This window comes from Solea solea, chromosome 11 (genome assembly GCF_958295425.1).
Source record: "Solea solea chromosome 11, fSolSol10.1, whole genome shotgun sequence".
In the NCBI taxonomy this organism is placed as follows: Eukaryota; Metazoa; Chordata; class Actinopteri; order Pleuronectiformes; family Soleidae; genus Solea; species Solea solea.
This window is the reverse complement of record NC_081144.1, coordinates 9,239,571-9,254,707: the sequence shown is the minus strand read 5'-3', so window position 1 is coordinate 9,254,707 and position 15,137 is coordinate 9,239,571. Positions and strand designations below refer to the sequence as shown.

The window sequence follows — 15,137 nt, the reverse complement described above, 5'->3', positions numbered from 1 at the left end:
AGTCTCCTTGCACAGTCGTCAAACAGGACAGTGCACCGGGCACGCTATATTTTCATCACTTGTCCTTTTTCCTCACATGGCTGGAACTGGCCTGCACAACACTGCATCCTCTGTTATCAGCATGTTTCTATTGTGAAGAGAAGCCTCCTAAAGTAGGTTGTAAAACAAAAACACCCCGGAGATTAAATAATTAACAGAAGTCATGATGATATAGCGTAGATGTAAGTATTCTTTTAACCGTGCTCGCTCGCCACAGTGTGTCATGAAAGAGGGTATTTGCATTAGTGGGGCAGCTTCTCCATTTTGTTTTGCCAGAGCTGCAAGAGGACAGACAACAGAGGCCATGGCTGCTTAATCTCTTTGGAGAACTAGTGCATGAATTGATATATCCTCCTCTCTGTTCGTCTCTCTCCCCTCTCACTAATGTCTTTCCTAGAACTTGAACAAACAGCTTGTGCGTGTAGGACATATAAGACAGATGTTTAGGATTACTTTCACCTCATTGCTCTATTGTGTGCACTTTAAGGGAGCTCAGCTGATGTGGAATGCCACTCATTCAGGCTCCGTGCTCCTACAGGGCTTCTCCTGTTTATCAAAGTGCCATCTGTACTCAAGACTGAACAACATAATTTTTTAGGAGAGACATGTTGGGAAGATGGATTGAAAAAAAATCTAATGTTCCTTTCATGTTGAATATCATAATGCTGTTTGTTTATATGTAACTGGAGCCTATCATTGTCTGAGTCTGTGTGTTTGTTTTCTTTAAAGGAATGAAGCTACCCTCTTTTCTTTCATTTCTCACTCATCTCAGTCTGTGTGTGTGTGTGCGGGAGAGAGCAGTCATGCATGTGTGTGCGCGTGTGTGCTTGCATGTGTGTTTACAGATGTAGAAACAAGATGGCCAGACCCACATTGATATTGGTGAGGGGTGACATTATCTTTTAGCAGACTACTTATCTAATGTGGCTGCTGTGGGAAGCTGGAGGAAGTGACTATGGGACATGGGCCGGGGATACTGCATCTTTAATTACCATTGATATCGCAATAGAGAAGAGAGGAGCATAGCCGGCAGGGGAGGGTGGGAGGGTGCGGGTGAAACGGGGTGGTGGGGGGTTTGAGAGAGGGAGAAGACCCGTGTTCACTTTTTAATTAAGGCTCCGTAGTGTAACTCGTCAATGTACATTATTGGAAGAATGAACGTCAATGCCATTGCTTTTTCTCCCCCTCCTTTATCTCTGTCAATGATTCAAAGACATGATTTATGGTTCGTCTCCGTCTTTCAGGATCATCCATCAAGCGCTGGCTCTGCCGCAGCGCCACCCGTTGTAAATCATTCTGAAAGCCTGTCACTCATTTCCATTAACCGTTCCTCTGTCGCTCTGGTCTCCACCTCCCTCAACCTCCCTTTTTTTTTTTCTCCCCTGCACCCCCCCCCCAAACCCCACCTCTTCCACTCCCCCGCCCCCCCCCTCCTCCCCGCTGGTGCACAACCTACAGCCACGCAGGGTATCAGTTCCGTTCCGCTGCCTCGTCCACCTACCTTCTTTTCAATAAATTAACCACTTTCTCCCATGCAATGAATAAAAAAGCCCCTGCACTCGTCTTGCAGTCGGCACCTACTCCTCCTCCATTACAGCAGAACACCTTTGAAATGTCATGCCGCTGACTCGTAGGCTAAATGAGGATATGGCACAAAGAAAATATTTTTGTTGCACTGACTTTTCCAGTGGCAATGTTTGAACAGCGTGGCAATGTTTGCAGTGGGCTGTTAATGAACATATATGCCTCACATACGGGGCACTGCATGGGGTTTTATTATGTTTCTTTTACTGGAGGTGACTTAAGGATAATTTGGCAAAATGTGAGCACACAATAAAAAACCACAAATATTTTGTCTGTAATTATATGTAGTTAAAGCAAAAAAAAAAAAATAAAAAAAGTGGGCAGTCTTGCCATTAAACACTGTTGGTTTTCTGTGAATTCTTCCAGTGGTTTGATTCAGATGCTCCAACAATGAGTTTAGTCTTTAACCGTTTTTTATTGAAACGGGTCTTATGAACGGATATAATTAGCTCAATGGAGTGAGTGTCAATCTCTTACAATGGTTGATGTGCCTGCTCTAGGGAGCCCGATTCACTGGCTTCTTTTTTCATTCTAATCAACATCTAGATATCAACACAGCAGAATACCCACAAACAGCAGAAAGCCTGTTTCGAGGGGGAACTTTCAACTACGGGTGCCAACACATTTCACTATTTGGGCAGCCATTGTTCTCAGAATTGGCTGTCAAAGTGACAATGCACACCAGGCAAATCCAGAAGTTTGCACTTTTAGAGAAAGCAGTGGGTCCTAATCATTTTGCGGAGGACACTTGACAACAAATTTTCCATTAAAATGAATCTGAATAGGAGGGAGCAGAGCTGTTTTGAAGTATTTCTGCCTCTCTTACTGTTGCTCATCTTGTCCCACAGAGCTCCAGGTTTGGCGGGCTCGCTTCTCTCCCTTTATGCTTGCCATGAAGCAGCCTTTGGTCCCACTAGAAACTGACAGTACCACGCTTCAGCTGCAAATTCACTCTGTAGCCTCATTGTATTTAATGAAGGGAAAAAGTGGCAATCTTCTATTAATGAACTTGGAATGTTAAAAAAATGCCTCTCTTTGCTGAAAACTGCATAAAACTGCTTGTACAAGAAAAGCTTTGACTGGAAACCAGAATCTAATGAAAGATCCATACAGGGACAGAGCGAGCGGGAAGAGTTAGTGAAATGCAGATTGTTTTAATAGAATATGCACAGTCTCTTCCAGCTGCACTATCAGAGTCATCGAGGCCTGACCTTGAAGAGGGCTGTTGTTGTTTGGGAGGGCCAGTGTTGAGGGTTCATGCAAAGTTTATGATGCAGGGACAGAGTTGGGGAGGAATAGAATAATAGTAACAAAGTGTGGAAACTGTTGCTGAGTGCGTTTACAGTTACAATGTAAAAATGGGATATTCACAAGACTGTTCTATTCATAAAATAAATCATCTACTTACACCAAACCACCCACTTTAAAACATGCATACTGTTGTAAATTGGACCAATTATTTGTTTCCAATAAAAGTCTAAGTACTTTGGACAATTTGGGCTGATGCCAGTGCCAGTCTTTATAAATCAGTGCAGTCCGTGCCAGTTGTATGATGCCAATTAATCCAGTTTTTTTTGTCAATATGTTTGTCTTTTTTCCCTCCATTTGATGAAATGACAAAACTGTAACAAACAACACTTGTGTGTTTTTTTTCAATTTCTTTGGATGGAAAACAATTTTAATGACTTTTAATTATTCAATGTGTTGAATATTATTCCACCTCTACTTTTAAACAGGCATTTGAGAACGCCTAACAATTAAAATACCTACTATATATACATATATATGTGTATATATATATATGTGTACAAATTGTGATCTCAGAGGAACACTGAATGGAATAACGTCCTTCAAAATAAAGATGGAGAATATATACAAGAAAATATTGATGCACTAAAATACCGGGATATTTTATGGAGTGATACTGTGTTTATTCTTTGAATTATTATATATCATAATATGGCAATTATTATATTATATAATTATAATTGTCAGTGGTTTTCTCACAGTGGTATTGTGTTGTATTGAATGTGGTGTGCTGCTGACCTCTTGGCCAGGTCACCCTCGGAAAAGAGATTTTGATCTCAATTGTTTTTTCCCTGGTTAAATAAGGGTTAAATAAAATAACTATAATAATAATTTGAAGCCTCCTACCATTAGTTGGCAGCATTAGTTTTAGCCAGTTGGCTCCTTCCCTGTCCTCCAGTCCTCTTTCTAGACAAAGAAAACTGTTTTTAGTTTTACTATTGGAGTTCTCCTTTAAATAGTATTTTTTTCTGGTGAAAAAAATGCAGTATATCACCTTGCTTACAATATTCCAGTACACTGCAATATAACATATTATCACCCCTTTATCAGGATATGAAATGTATTGCCAGGTTGTTGCCAATACACAGCCCTAATCACAAAATAATTGGAGATTACATTACATAAAAAAAAGCAATTTAACACTAAAGGCAATTAAAACATTTTTGCTTTGCATATGCAAAATAAAGCAGTGAATCAACTGTTTGAAAATATTAAAATCAGATTACTGAATTGAAATTGAAAAGTGATTTTTTTTTTTTATTCTTCCTGTGTAGCATGCAAAACAAACAGCTCATTGCATTTAAATGTGCGGGCCATCATACCTTTCACTCAGCATCTCATAAAATTAGAACAAAGGCCTTATGTGTTCAAGGCAGTGGTTCTTTAAACGATGGCCCACTTTCCTCCATGCTGACACGCAAACATTCCTGACTGACATTCAATCAGGGAAATTTGAACCGAAGCAAGATGGTCTTTTATTAGTACCGCCCTGTTTGCTCGACTGGTCAGCTCCAATATGCGAAGCAGTTTGAGTGGCGTACTGTAAGATGATGGGTTCTCTCTCTGATAAGGGTGAATGAGGGGTAAACTGCTATTCTGCAGAAAGGAACCATCAGACCTCATCATGTCGCTCCTGGAGAGCGATGTCACTGGCTCTTCAGAAACCAAGTGACAGTGCGGGGAGAGGCAGCGCCCTCCCCTCCTCTGTGGAAAACACACTGAAGCTGCAGCCGCCCTGCTTCTGCTCCACCGACTGGAACTTTGTATCAGTCAGGGCAGAAAAGATCAGATATATAATCTGACATGTATACACTGAGGCTTTTAAGCCTCTTCAGTTGTAACTTTATCCTATATGCTCAACAAAGTGTTTGTGTTTACCCTTGCTTGTTAGCAGAAGAGGGCGAATAGTAGGCCGCTGTGTTGCGTAGAGTGGATTTATTTTTTTACAGTTTATTCAGCAGTGAATAATATCATTTGATTTACCTAGATTAAAATAATAAAGTCTTAGTTTAGTCTGTCTGTCTCTGAGACGTCTGCCATCTTCTCAATACAATGGAATTATGAAATGCACTTTAAATATCAAAAGTGGCACCTGTGAGTGTTGCATTATTTTACTATGAGATCATATTATCATTAATGCATTAAATTATACCTGTTTTTATTAAGGCAGAAAACTGAAATATACATTTTATAAACCTATGTTTATATGCAGTTTATATGCAGTTTACATGTTATACTTGATTTGTTTGAACATTTACCTTCAAGTCTCACTCCGTGTATATAATTACATAAACAAATAGCGGATCTGCACCTGTGTGGCGCTGGTGTCGGTGAAAGTCTGTGAGAGACAGGATGTGGATGTTGTGTGTGTATATTTGTCTCTGCTGATAGGAAACCCTTTGGTGAGATGCAACACCAGGCAAATGCATGTGATGCGGTGGCTGTGGCGCGTTCAAAGTGATGACTTAGGTGCCGGAGTGCAGATTGCAGTGTTCTCCCACTGCTCACTTCCAATTAGGCAGTGGGCTGACTGATGCGTCTCGGAGCAGAAGCTTCTCGTAAGGTATCAAAAGGAGCAGCTTCACATCTCTGGAGGGAAGGGCCTCCTGAAGCTAGGCGGGGCAAACTGATGTGGCTCAGTAAAATTCCTGATTTGGCATCCTCGCAACACACAAGGACAGATTATTTTAGAGATCCCCACATTTGTTCCATTAAATAGAAATACCCTCATAACCCAAACTAAACATGCAGCAAGGCCATGTAGCTCAGAGCGACTGTGTTAATCGTGTGTTGATTGTGCTTTGCAAAGTTCTCTTGTGTTTTTAGTTAACAGAATGTTGGTTGTGCAAACACTTTTTGATTAATTGCCATAATTATTGTGATCATTTTTGCCCAAATGAACAGCCAGATGGCAGGATATGGTGTCATATTTGTGATCCTATCATATTAATCTGGCTCTGGGTCCATCTGAGCACATTGTGCCATTTGCTTTGTTCACAATCTGTCCTCAAGTTGTCCATGTCTTTTTGTGAGCTGCTAGTTTTTTTGTTTTTTTTTGTTTTTTTTAAATCTGATTATATTAGTCTATTAAATATTAAAGTTGAGGGTGTGTGAAAGCAAAAGGCATTTATCTGCATGAATAGCTCGTGTTTAGCGAAGTAAGTAATGCACTTTAAGTAACATCTCCATCATGCATACAAAAATGAACACGAGTGTCTCCGTCTCATGGTTGTGTAGTCAAAGCCTCGGAAAGATCCAACAAAACCACTTTGTGGGAGTTCATGGCTGCTTAGAAACCAGCTTTTCATTGCCTGATCTATGCTTTGTCCTTTTTATTAAATACAATGTCTGCACAGTTTTGTTCCGTTAAGGGCATCCTCGGTGTCACTTAACACCTAAGTGTTTTAAAGAAATAGTGGGTCAGATGAGAACTAATGGCACATTCCTGTTTAGAAGCAAGTCAAAAACAATTTCGTTCTGTGATATCAATTAACCTCCAGACAAAATTTGTCAAAGGGAGCAGACTGAGTGTGATTGTTCTCTCTTTACTCTGCGGTGTCCTTGGGCTCGGAGAGACTGTTTCCTGACAGGGAACGATGAAGAGCGAGGTGTTTACAGATCTTTATGGATGGCTCCAGGCCTCAGAATTAGCTCCTCACTGTTTCTCATGTGATTCAGTTCAGAATTAACTTTAGATGTGTCATCAGGGCTATCATTGGGATGTCTGACAACTCATTCATTTGATCTTGACGTGTACTGCTCACCGAGTAAGTCAGATATCACTGTCAAATATTAAACTTCATGACATGTGTCTTATTCTAATGATAGCTCACTGAAGAAATCACGTCAGTGTGACTTTTAAAAACAATCCTTCCTGCTTCCAACAGCACAGGCACAAAAGAGCTTTTTGACGGAGTTTGTGCACCAAGTACTTTTTGACTGACATTTCACACCTATTTATAACAACAGATGAATATACAGTTATTTATTTTATTTTTTTTATTTTTTTTTTAAATGCACAGACACAATTAACTTGAGAATATTGCTTATATGTGAGTGAAAACAGATGACAGTGACAGAGACAGCCTGGGGATTGCTCAGTGATCCTGACCTGTGTTGTTAGCGTGTGCTGTGCCGATCCAGCAGACCTCCCTTTTTTTTTCCTCCCTCTCTCTCTCTCTCTCTCCCTCTTTTTTTCTTTATACAGCATAAATCCGGGAGATGAAAATGTCATGGAGCAGGTTCATTTTGCAAAGAGGTTTTGATTGCCATGCGCTTGTAATTGATTGTTCCAAGGACAGGGGGAAATCTAGAAATGTCATAACAGTCCTGCTTAGGTTGGTCCCACTGCTAGGCAATCAATGAGAAGTAAAAAGAGATATTGATTTGCGAGCAGCAAAAACTGTAGCTTGAGACAACCAGAGAGCACTGGGGAAAGTGGCACAGACGTGCAGACCTGTCACTGGCACCTATGAATTACCCAATCTTCTCTGAAGATAGTGTTACCACGGATACTCACAAAGTCCTGCGCTGGGTATTGCAGCTGTCCATTAGCTAAGCTTCTCAGGCTGCTAACTCTCCAAGGCTTGTCAGATTAATGAAGGAAATGTTGACCTTCCGAGGGATAAATGTTGATGTTCTCACCACCACAAAACTTTCTGCTGGCATGTTGATACTGGAAACGGAATGCCCTTTTACAGCTGGCACGCACCTCTCTGAAATGATTGACACATTTTGAATAGACTCACTTGTTCGAGGGAGGAGGGATTGGGCTCTGTGAAGATATTATTCCCTAAAGTTGACTTGTACATTCAGTGGGGTCCAAAAGTCTGAGACCACTTTCTCTCTTTTAGGTGTTGTCATGTAAGCACCAATCCAGTTGGGTAGCGTGCTGCCATGAATATAGCAGTAAATGTAATGTACTGTTTCCTGTGTGGTTAGCGAGTTTCTCTGGATGTAATGAAAAAAGCCTTTTGGCTCAGAAACAGGCCGCTGCTTCTGTAAATCCAGGCCTTGCTTTGCCAAGAGTCTGTTCTAACGGATAAAGGTTATAAACACTTCAACTGTCTGATTTATGATGGACACCTCAGGTTTTTTGACCTTTGCATATCTCTGTCTGAAGATATAAATTTGTAGTGACACAGATTGGAGCCTTTACAGGAGTTTATGACATGCTAAATCTCAGGCGAGGCATGCCAGCCTCTTGTTTTCTAAGGCTAGTTAGACTGGGAGAGGCCTCGTGTGGAGTCACAGACAACATCTTCAAAGCAGGCATTTCCTGTGCAAGCACTTGCTGTTCTTCACTTTTTGTTTTTGACACAGAAACACAAGTCATTTCAGCAGTGGTGTTCCGTAACCCATATTAGGAGTTTATTCTGAATTCATACAATGTCTGCCTTGTTGTGGCTTTAATCTTAAATCTGTTCTTGTATTAAAATGTGTCGCAAGGGTGGCATGGTAGCAGTACTGTGGTAGACACAAGAGTTGGCAGTTGTGTGTGTGAGACACAGAGTTGGACATGCAGGTATCCTGGAGTGGTCCCAGCCAGAAGGTTAATTGGTGCCTCTGGATGTCGGCTACTTAGGGCATCTGATAGAAAGGCAAAGACCAGCAAGAAGGGCAGCTGTTAATCTCTGTCAATTCCATCCTCCAAAACCAAGATAAGACACAAACATTCACATTAAAAAAGATAATAATCATATATATATATAAATGTAATATAAGTGGTCATTTCTAGAACAAAGTGCTTGGCTCTTCCTTTTGAAAATTCATTTTAATATCGTGTAGGTCATACTGAATGGCAAGTATTGGTGGTACATAAAAAATTAAGGGACATAAAACATGCAGGAAATAGCAATTGCGTGACAGAATGAGCAATTTTTTTTTTTACTTACCAACCACTGGACTGGAAAAATGTTCATCTGTTCACTTTTGTGCATTTTCTCACCACTTCTTCAGCTTAGGCAATGACTTTGAAGAGAGTGGACATCAACTGGGAGCTTGTCATAGCCACTGGTGTTCTCCACTGTGAATACTATATATAAGACTATAAATAAAACATACCTCTGTGCTCTTGACAACTCTCTCCCTTAGCATCAAGGGTGTTTTGGAGGCCATCACTGATCTCAGTTGGCCAATCAAAACATCTCTCTTGCGGTGGATCAAGGTCACAACACACTGGGCGTGTGCACGGGAGCGTGTGTGTGTGTGTGTGTGTGTGTGTGAGCGGGCTCTTGTTCACGAGGCCCCATTCTCCATGTTTGTTTTGAAAGTCCGAATCCCATCTCCATCTCCATCCATTAGCTGGCAAGCAGTTCACCTCCAGGGCTTCTCTTGAGGCACTTTTGAAATATTGATAAAAAAAAAGTCTTATTTTCAGAAGGCAAAGAAGGGATGACATTCTGTGGGGTCGCTCAGTGTGGGACTCCTGAGTGCTCGGCTTCAGCCCTTCGTGGAGTGCCCTCTATTCAGAAAAGAGATATTAACCACATAAAATGCATAAGTGCCTGGACAGGGCTGTTATGTCCTATTCATATTTAACTCAAAGCACATCTCCCACATCTCTCCCAAAATGCACATTTTCCAGCATGTCTGTGAGGTGGAAAATATCTCAGATATGTGACAACACTGACAAACTGCATTTATTGCAGGATGTCCTGAAAAGATACACAAACACTGGTTGCGTGATATTGTTGATGTGGGTTTTTTCTCGGGTGGGTAGACTTAAAAATAATCTGAAGTAGTTATTGTCAGAAAGGACATGTTAATCATCTGTAACTGTGTTCATATAGTGTCGAGCAGACCCTGCAGCCACATGTAGAATCTGTATGCTTAGTCAGAGTTTCCCCTAATTGGATGATGGGAAATGTGTCAATTAGAAATACTGTTGTTTAATTATCTGTTAATTGAAGCAATAATGTTTGTGCTCTATGAGTTGGGAGAATGAACAGGTGAATAATGAAAGAAGTAATTGCTGTTTATGAGACTGTCAGAGAAAATATAATGGCATGACGGATTGCCTGTAATCATTTGAAATTCTGTATAATTGTCTAGTTTTAACACTGATAATTGAATCAGCTTTTCCACAAGCACGATCAACATCTTCATCAACACGCACATTTGCACATATTTTTATCTTTGCCGTCAACAAAGTCCAATTTCCCAATGTGAAATGACTGCATTTTGAAACTTTGTGATGGTGGCTCAGTGTTTTACAAACTAATGTTGTTTCGTCTTCTCCAGTCAAGTGTTTTAATTTATTGATAGAGCAATGTGGGGACATTAGACTAGCTGAGTCTGTGTTCAGCCATTCCTCACATGTAGCTTCGGGGAGACTGAGAAGTTATTCAGAACAGAAGGCTTACATTTTCACTGCAGTTTCGTGACATCCATAATCACTATGGAATAGGTCATTTGCAATAACACTTAACAGGCAGTAGAGGAATCAATTTCCTTTTGTCACTCAGTGGCCAGTGATTGTTGTAAACATCTCAACTTGAGGCCAGAAAAATCTTGGACGCAGCACTAAGTCAATGGCCCATCGTGAATTACATTGTGTTGTTGCACCAGCAGCAGTCTTTTAGTAAAGACATTATGCCCAGCCATACTCTCCAGCCGGCAGGCACAACGCAGCTCTCATTATGTTTTCTTACACGGACGCGCGCAAAAATATTAGGATTTGATATCATTAGATGTCTAAATATTGTATTGTTTAAAGGAAAATGTTGGTGTCATTAAACTCTTGTTACATGTTTTAATGTCATTATTTTCTGTCTGCCTCTTTTCTAGTGTACATGCCTGATGACGACGCAGCTCTCCAGGATCCCATCCCTGAGGAAGATGGAGAGAACGACAGTCAAATTGAGGAGGAGTGTTCAGAGAAGGCCAGCCCCAAAGTGTCTGAGGACAGAGAGCTAGACAACAAGAGCACTAACACTTACAGCAACCAGAACTCTCCTATTAGTGTCCTTTCCAATCAAGAAGCAGAGCTAGAGTCCCGCCTCAGCGACAGCAGTGACAGACTCTCTGACTTTAAAACCTCCTCGCCACCTGAGAGCCAGAAGGATGACGAAAGTCGCAGCTCCAAACTTAAAGACGATATGGGCAGCAGCTTGGAGAAGATGAGGGCAGCCTATGCAAACTTTCTGTCCGACTCCTACTGGACGGGGATGGGAATGAACTTGAAAATGGCCAAAAACACCAGCAAAGCCAACTGTGACAGCACCAACGGAAGCACCAAAAGTGAGTTTGACTGGCACCAGGACGCGCTGTCTAAGACCTTGCAGCAGACACTCTCGCCAAAGCCGATGTCAAAACCCAATCTCTTCAGCTCCGTCCACCTATACAGGCAAACAACCAAACCCTGCGCCTCGGTGTTCACCGGAGCCAGCCGATTTCGCTGTAAGGATTGTAGTGCAGCTTATGACACTATTGTGGAGCTGACGGTCCACATGAATAAGAGTGGACACTACCAGGACAACAACCACAGTAAAGAGAGTAATTCCTCTGCCTCATCTTCTAAATCTAGGAAACGAAATTTGCATGATTTGGAAGGGAAGGAGGATGCGCAAAAGGTTTTGAAGTGCATGTTCTGTGGCCACTCTTTTGACTCACTGCAGGATTTGAGCGTCCATATGATTAAGACTAAGCATTACCAAAAAGTGCCTTTAAAAGAGCCAATCCCAGTACTCACACCCAAATTGTTGCCACCAGCAAAGAAACGAGCCTTTGAGACAACAAGACCTTGTTCCCCCGATTCTACGACTGGTTTATCTGGCTACACCGAGGCACAGCGAGCTGCCGCCATTTCAAATGCTAACAATAACCGCTATGGCTATCAAAACGGAGCGAGTTACACTTGGCAGTTTGAGACGTGCAAGTCTCAGATTCTTAAATGCATGGAGTGTGGAAGCTCTCATGACACCCTTCAGCAACTCACCACACATATGATGGTTACTGGACACTTCATCAAAGTTACAAACACAGCCTCTAAAAAGGGTAAACAGTTAGCGCTCGACCCCCTGGCCATAGAGAAGATCCAGGGTTTAGCTGAGCCTGCTGTCAGTGACAATGAGGGAGAAAAGGGGACTCCAAAAACGGATTCCCCTGGGAGGAGTGAGAGGGGGGGCCAGGGGGAGGGAACATCAGAGAAAATGGAAGAAACAGAAGCTAAAGACGACAAGCAAGAGAGTGAACCTCAAAAAGCAGACAATGGGGCTTTTAAGTACCCTTATCTCCGCGAGGAGGATCTTGAACAGGACTCAAGTGGCGGAGGGGACATTCTTAAATCTTTAGCCAACACCGTGGCCTCTGCCATCAATAAAGCTCAAACAGGGACACCTAGCTGGAGTGCCTACCCGAGCATTCACGCTGCCTATCAGCTCTCTGGCATCATCAAAAGTGCCCCTCTCTCTGCATCTCCCCCAACTCCACTAAAGCAGACATTTAACCACAAACTGAGACCGATTGCCCCAAAGGGGAACTTGTACCATGGTGCTGTGGGAGTTGATGCTCCCCAGGGACAGCATCAAACTGTGGACATCAAAAAAGAAAAGGTTGGCATTAGCGATGGTAAAGAAAGTCAGAATATTAAGTTTGATCTGGCGGAGAACGATGACAGCGATTGTCAGGATGATTCTTCTTCCTCTTCAAAGCTTGACGCAGACTGTATGAATGAAGGGAGTGAAGTGATCAAAGAGAAGTTGAGCCCAGATTTCTCTGACAGAGGCAAGACACCAAGCCCCGCTGCCAGCAATGGACGCAGCACTGCTTCAGAGCCTTTCAGTGACACCCCAGATATACCTGGTATAAACCCTCTTAGTGCGCTGCAGTCAGTTCTGAACAATCATCTGGGCAAAGCAAATAAGCCCAATAACTCAAGAGTAGATAAAATATCTTCTCACACCCAGTCCATTTTTGCTGACATTAATCGTAGCGTTGAGAAACCAGCTTTGATGCTTGGAAATCCTACGAGAAAAAGGCCTGATAACACATTTCTCTTTGTTAATGATGACCAACCAATAGACCTGACCAAATCTAAACAGAGCAAGGCAAGTTCAGTGCTACTACAGCCGTCCACCCCGATCCCACAGAAATATGCTTTGTCTGATATAGCTGACATGGTCAAAGTTCTTCCAAAAGCCACAACGCCAAAACCCTCCATGCCGTCAAGGATCCCGACGATGAAACTGGAATCAGATGTCCGGCGCTTTGAGGACATGTCTGCGGAGGTGTACTCTGTCCACAAGCGTAAAGGCAGACAGTCCAACTGGAATCCTCGCCATCTTCTCATCCTGCAAGCTCAGTTTGCCTCCAGCCTCTTCCAGACCTCTGAAGGGAAATACCTGCTCTCAGACCTCGGCCCTCAGGAACGGATGCACATCTCCAAGTTCACCGGATTGTCCATGACCACCATAAGCCATTGGTTAGCAAATGTAAAATACCAACTGCGCAAAACCGGAGGGACCAAATTTCTGAAGAACATGGACACGGGCCACCCGGTCTTCTACTGCAATGACTGTGCTTCCCAGTTTAGGTCACCGACATCATTCATTTCCCATTTGGAATCCCATCTTGGCTTCCAAATCAAAGACATGTGCAAAATGCCAGTAGAGCACCAGACAAAGGTCGACGAGCCTGAACTGTCGAAGGTCCTCAGTGTGAGAGCCACGGAGGCTCTCATCACAGAGGAGGACATTGACTCAAAGTTCAAATGTAAGCTCTGCTGTCGGACATTTGCGAGTAATCACGCGGTCAAACTCCATTTGAGTAAAACTCACAGCAAATCTCCCGACAACCATTCACAATATGTGGAAATGGACAAGGAGTAGTTTGTTTGTTTGTTTGTTTGTTTGTTTTTTTAAATATATATATATTATTGTCACTTCTTTTTCCCTTTCTTCCTTTTTTTTATTTTAATACACGGGTCAGATATTTCAATCATTCTTCAATTAGCATTGTGTAGTGTGCATCATTATTAAAACATTTCATTGCGTACAGCGACGACACACTGGTTAGAAATTGTATAAGGAAACACTAAGAGGTACTTTTGCACCCTGCTCAAATGCATCACCAGTAATGAAATGTATTACTGCTTGAAGAAACTTAATTGCTGATGTTTGCATGCAATAGCCCCGGCTATGACTACTATTTATTTGTATGATATGTCAAGTTACAATTGTATTTCAAGAAGACAAAATGATGAACTAATTGTACTTTACGACTTCTGTGATACAGTACATCTGCAGAAATGTGCAGCTGTTAGAACCGGTACCCCCGACAACACAGTAACACACACACACACACACACACACACACACACACACGCAGACCTGTACAGTGTATTGCTATGTAAAGATGTTTTTGTGTTGCAATGATAAAAGAGGGGAAAAAAAGCACTTTAATAAATGTTTAATCACCAGTTTAGACTTGGATTCTGTACATGACTCAAAAATAACAGGGCCGTTTGGAAACAAGGATATTTCACGTGTAAATACATTTTAGAAGAAAAAAAAAAAACAACAACAGTGCGTTTCATGCAAAAGGATAACAGCAAGACAGATGATACCTGTGATACCTGCACCTTTTTTTACCTATTCAAATAAAGAGTTAACATTTGATAACAGCTTGCATTGTTTTTTATTATTATTATTTTCAAGTTGGTTATTTATTGCGTATGTGATGTAAGAAGCTTGAAAATGTTCCTAAAGATGTTACGATTTCCACACAGACTGATGAAACTATACTTATATAACAAGTGAATAATTGCTTATAGTTTTATAGTTTTCCTGGAAATTCAAAAAAATGGGTTATATTTGTTTAAAGATTTTAAATAGAAACACTTTGAGTGGTACATTCCAATTTCATGTATATATGTATATATATGTATATATATATACATATATATATATGTATATGCTAATTTTTTCAGTTGAATAAGCTGAAATTGTAACATACTACTAACAATTACAGTCCATACAATGCATCATAAAGGAATTCCAATGTTCCTTGTAATTAAAACCAAATTACACAGGTCTTTCCAGGAAACATATGAGGAAATCACCGGGAAAACATTCAGTAATTATATGGATGAATGAAATATTTAATATAATTTAGAATTCGAGTATTAACCGCTAGTGTAATATTTAAAGTCACAATATCTTTGCCATCTCTTCCAAGTATCGGTAGAAAAAAAGCATTTAGGAGAC

General features: G+C 41.3%; 1 protein-coding gene across 1 annotated transcript in view; it reads left to right on the top strand.

Moving 5' to 3' along the window:
- Positions 1–14,552, top strand: part of LOC131469072 (teashirt homolog 2) — a 41,236-nt gene extending 26,684 nt beyond the window's left edge. Inside the window, exon 2 of the mRNA XM_058643917.1 lies at positions 10,720–14,552. Coding sequence (XP_058499900.1) covers positions 10,720–13,760 — 3,041 coding nt within the window. The 3' untranslated portion in view covers positions 13,761–14,552. The remainder of the gene's footprint in view (positions 1–10,719) is intronic.
- The last annotated feature ends 585 nt before the right edge of the window (positions 14,553–15,137 follow it).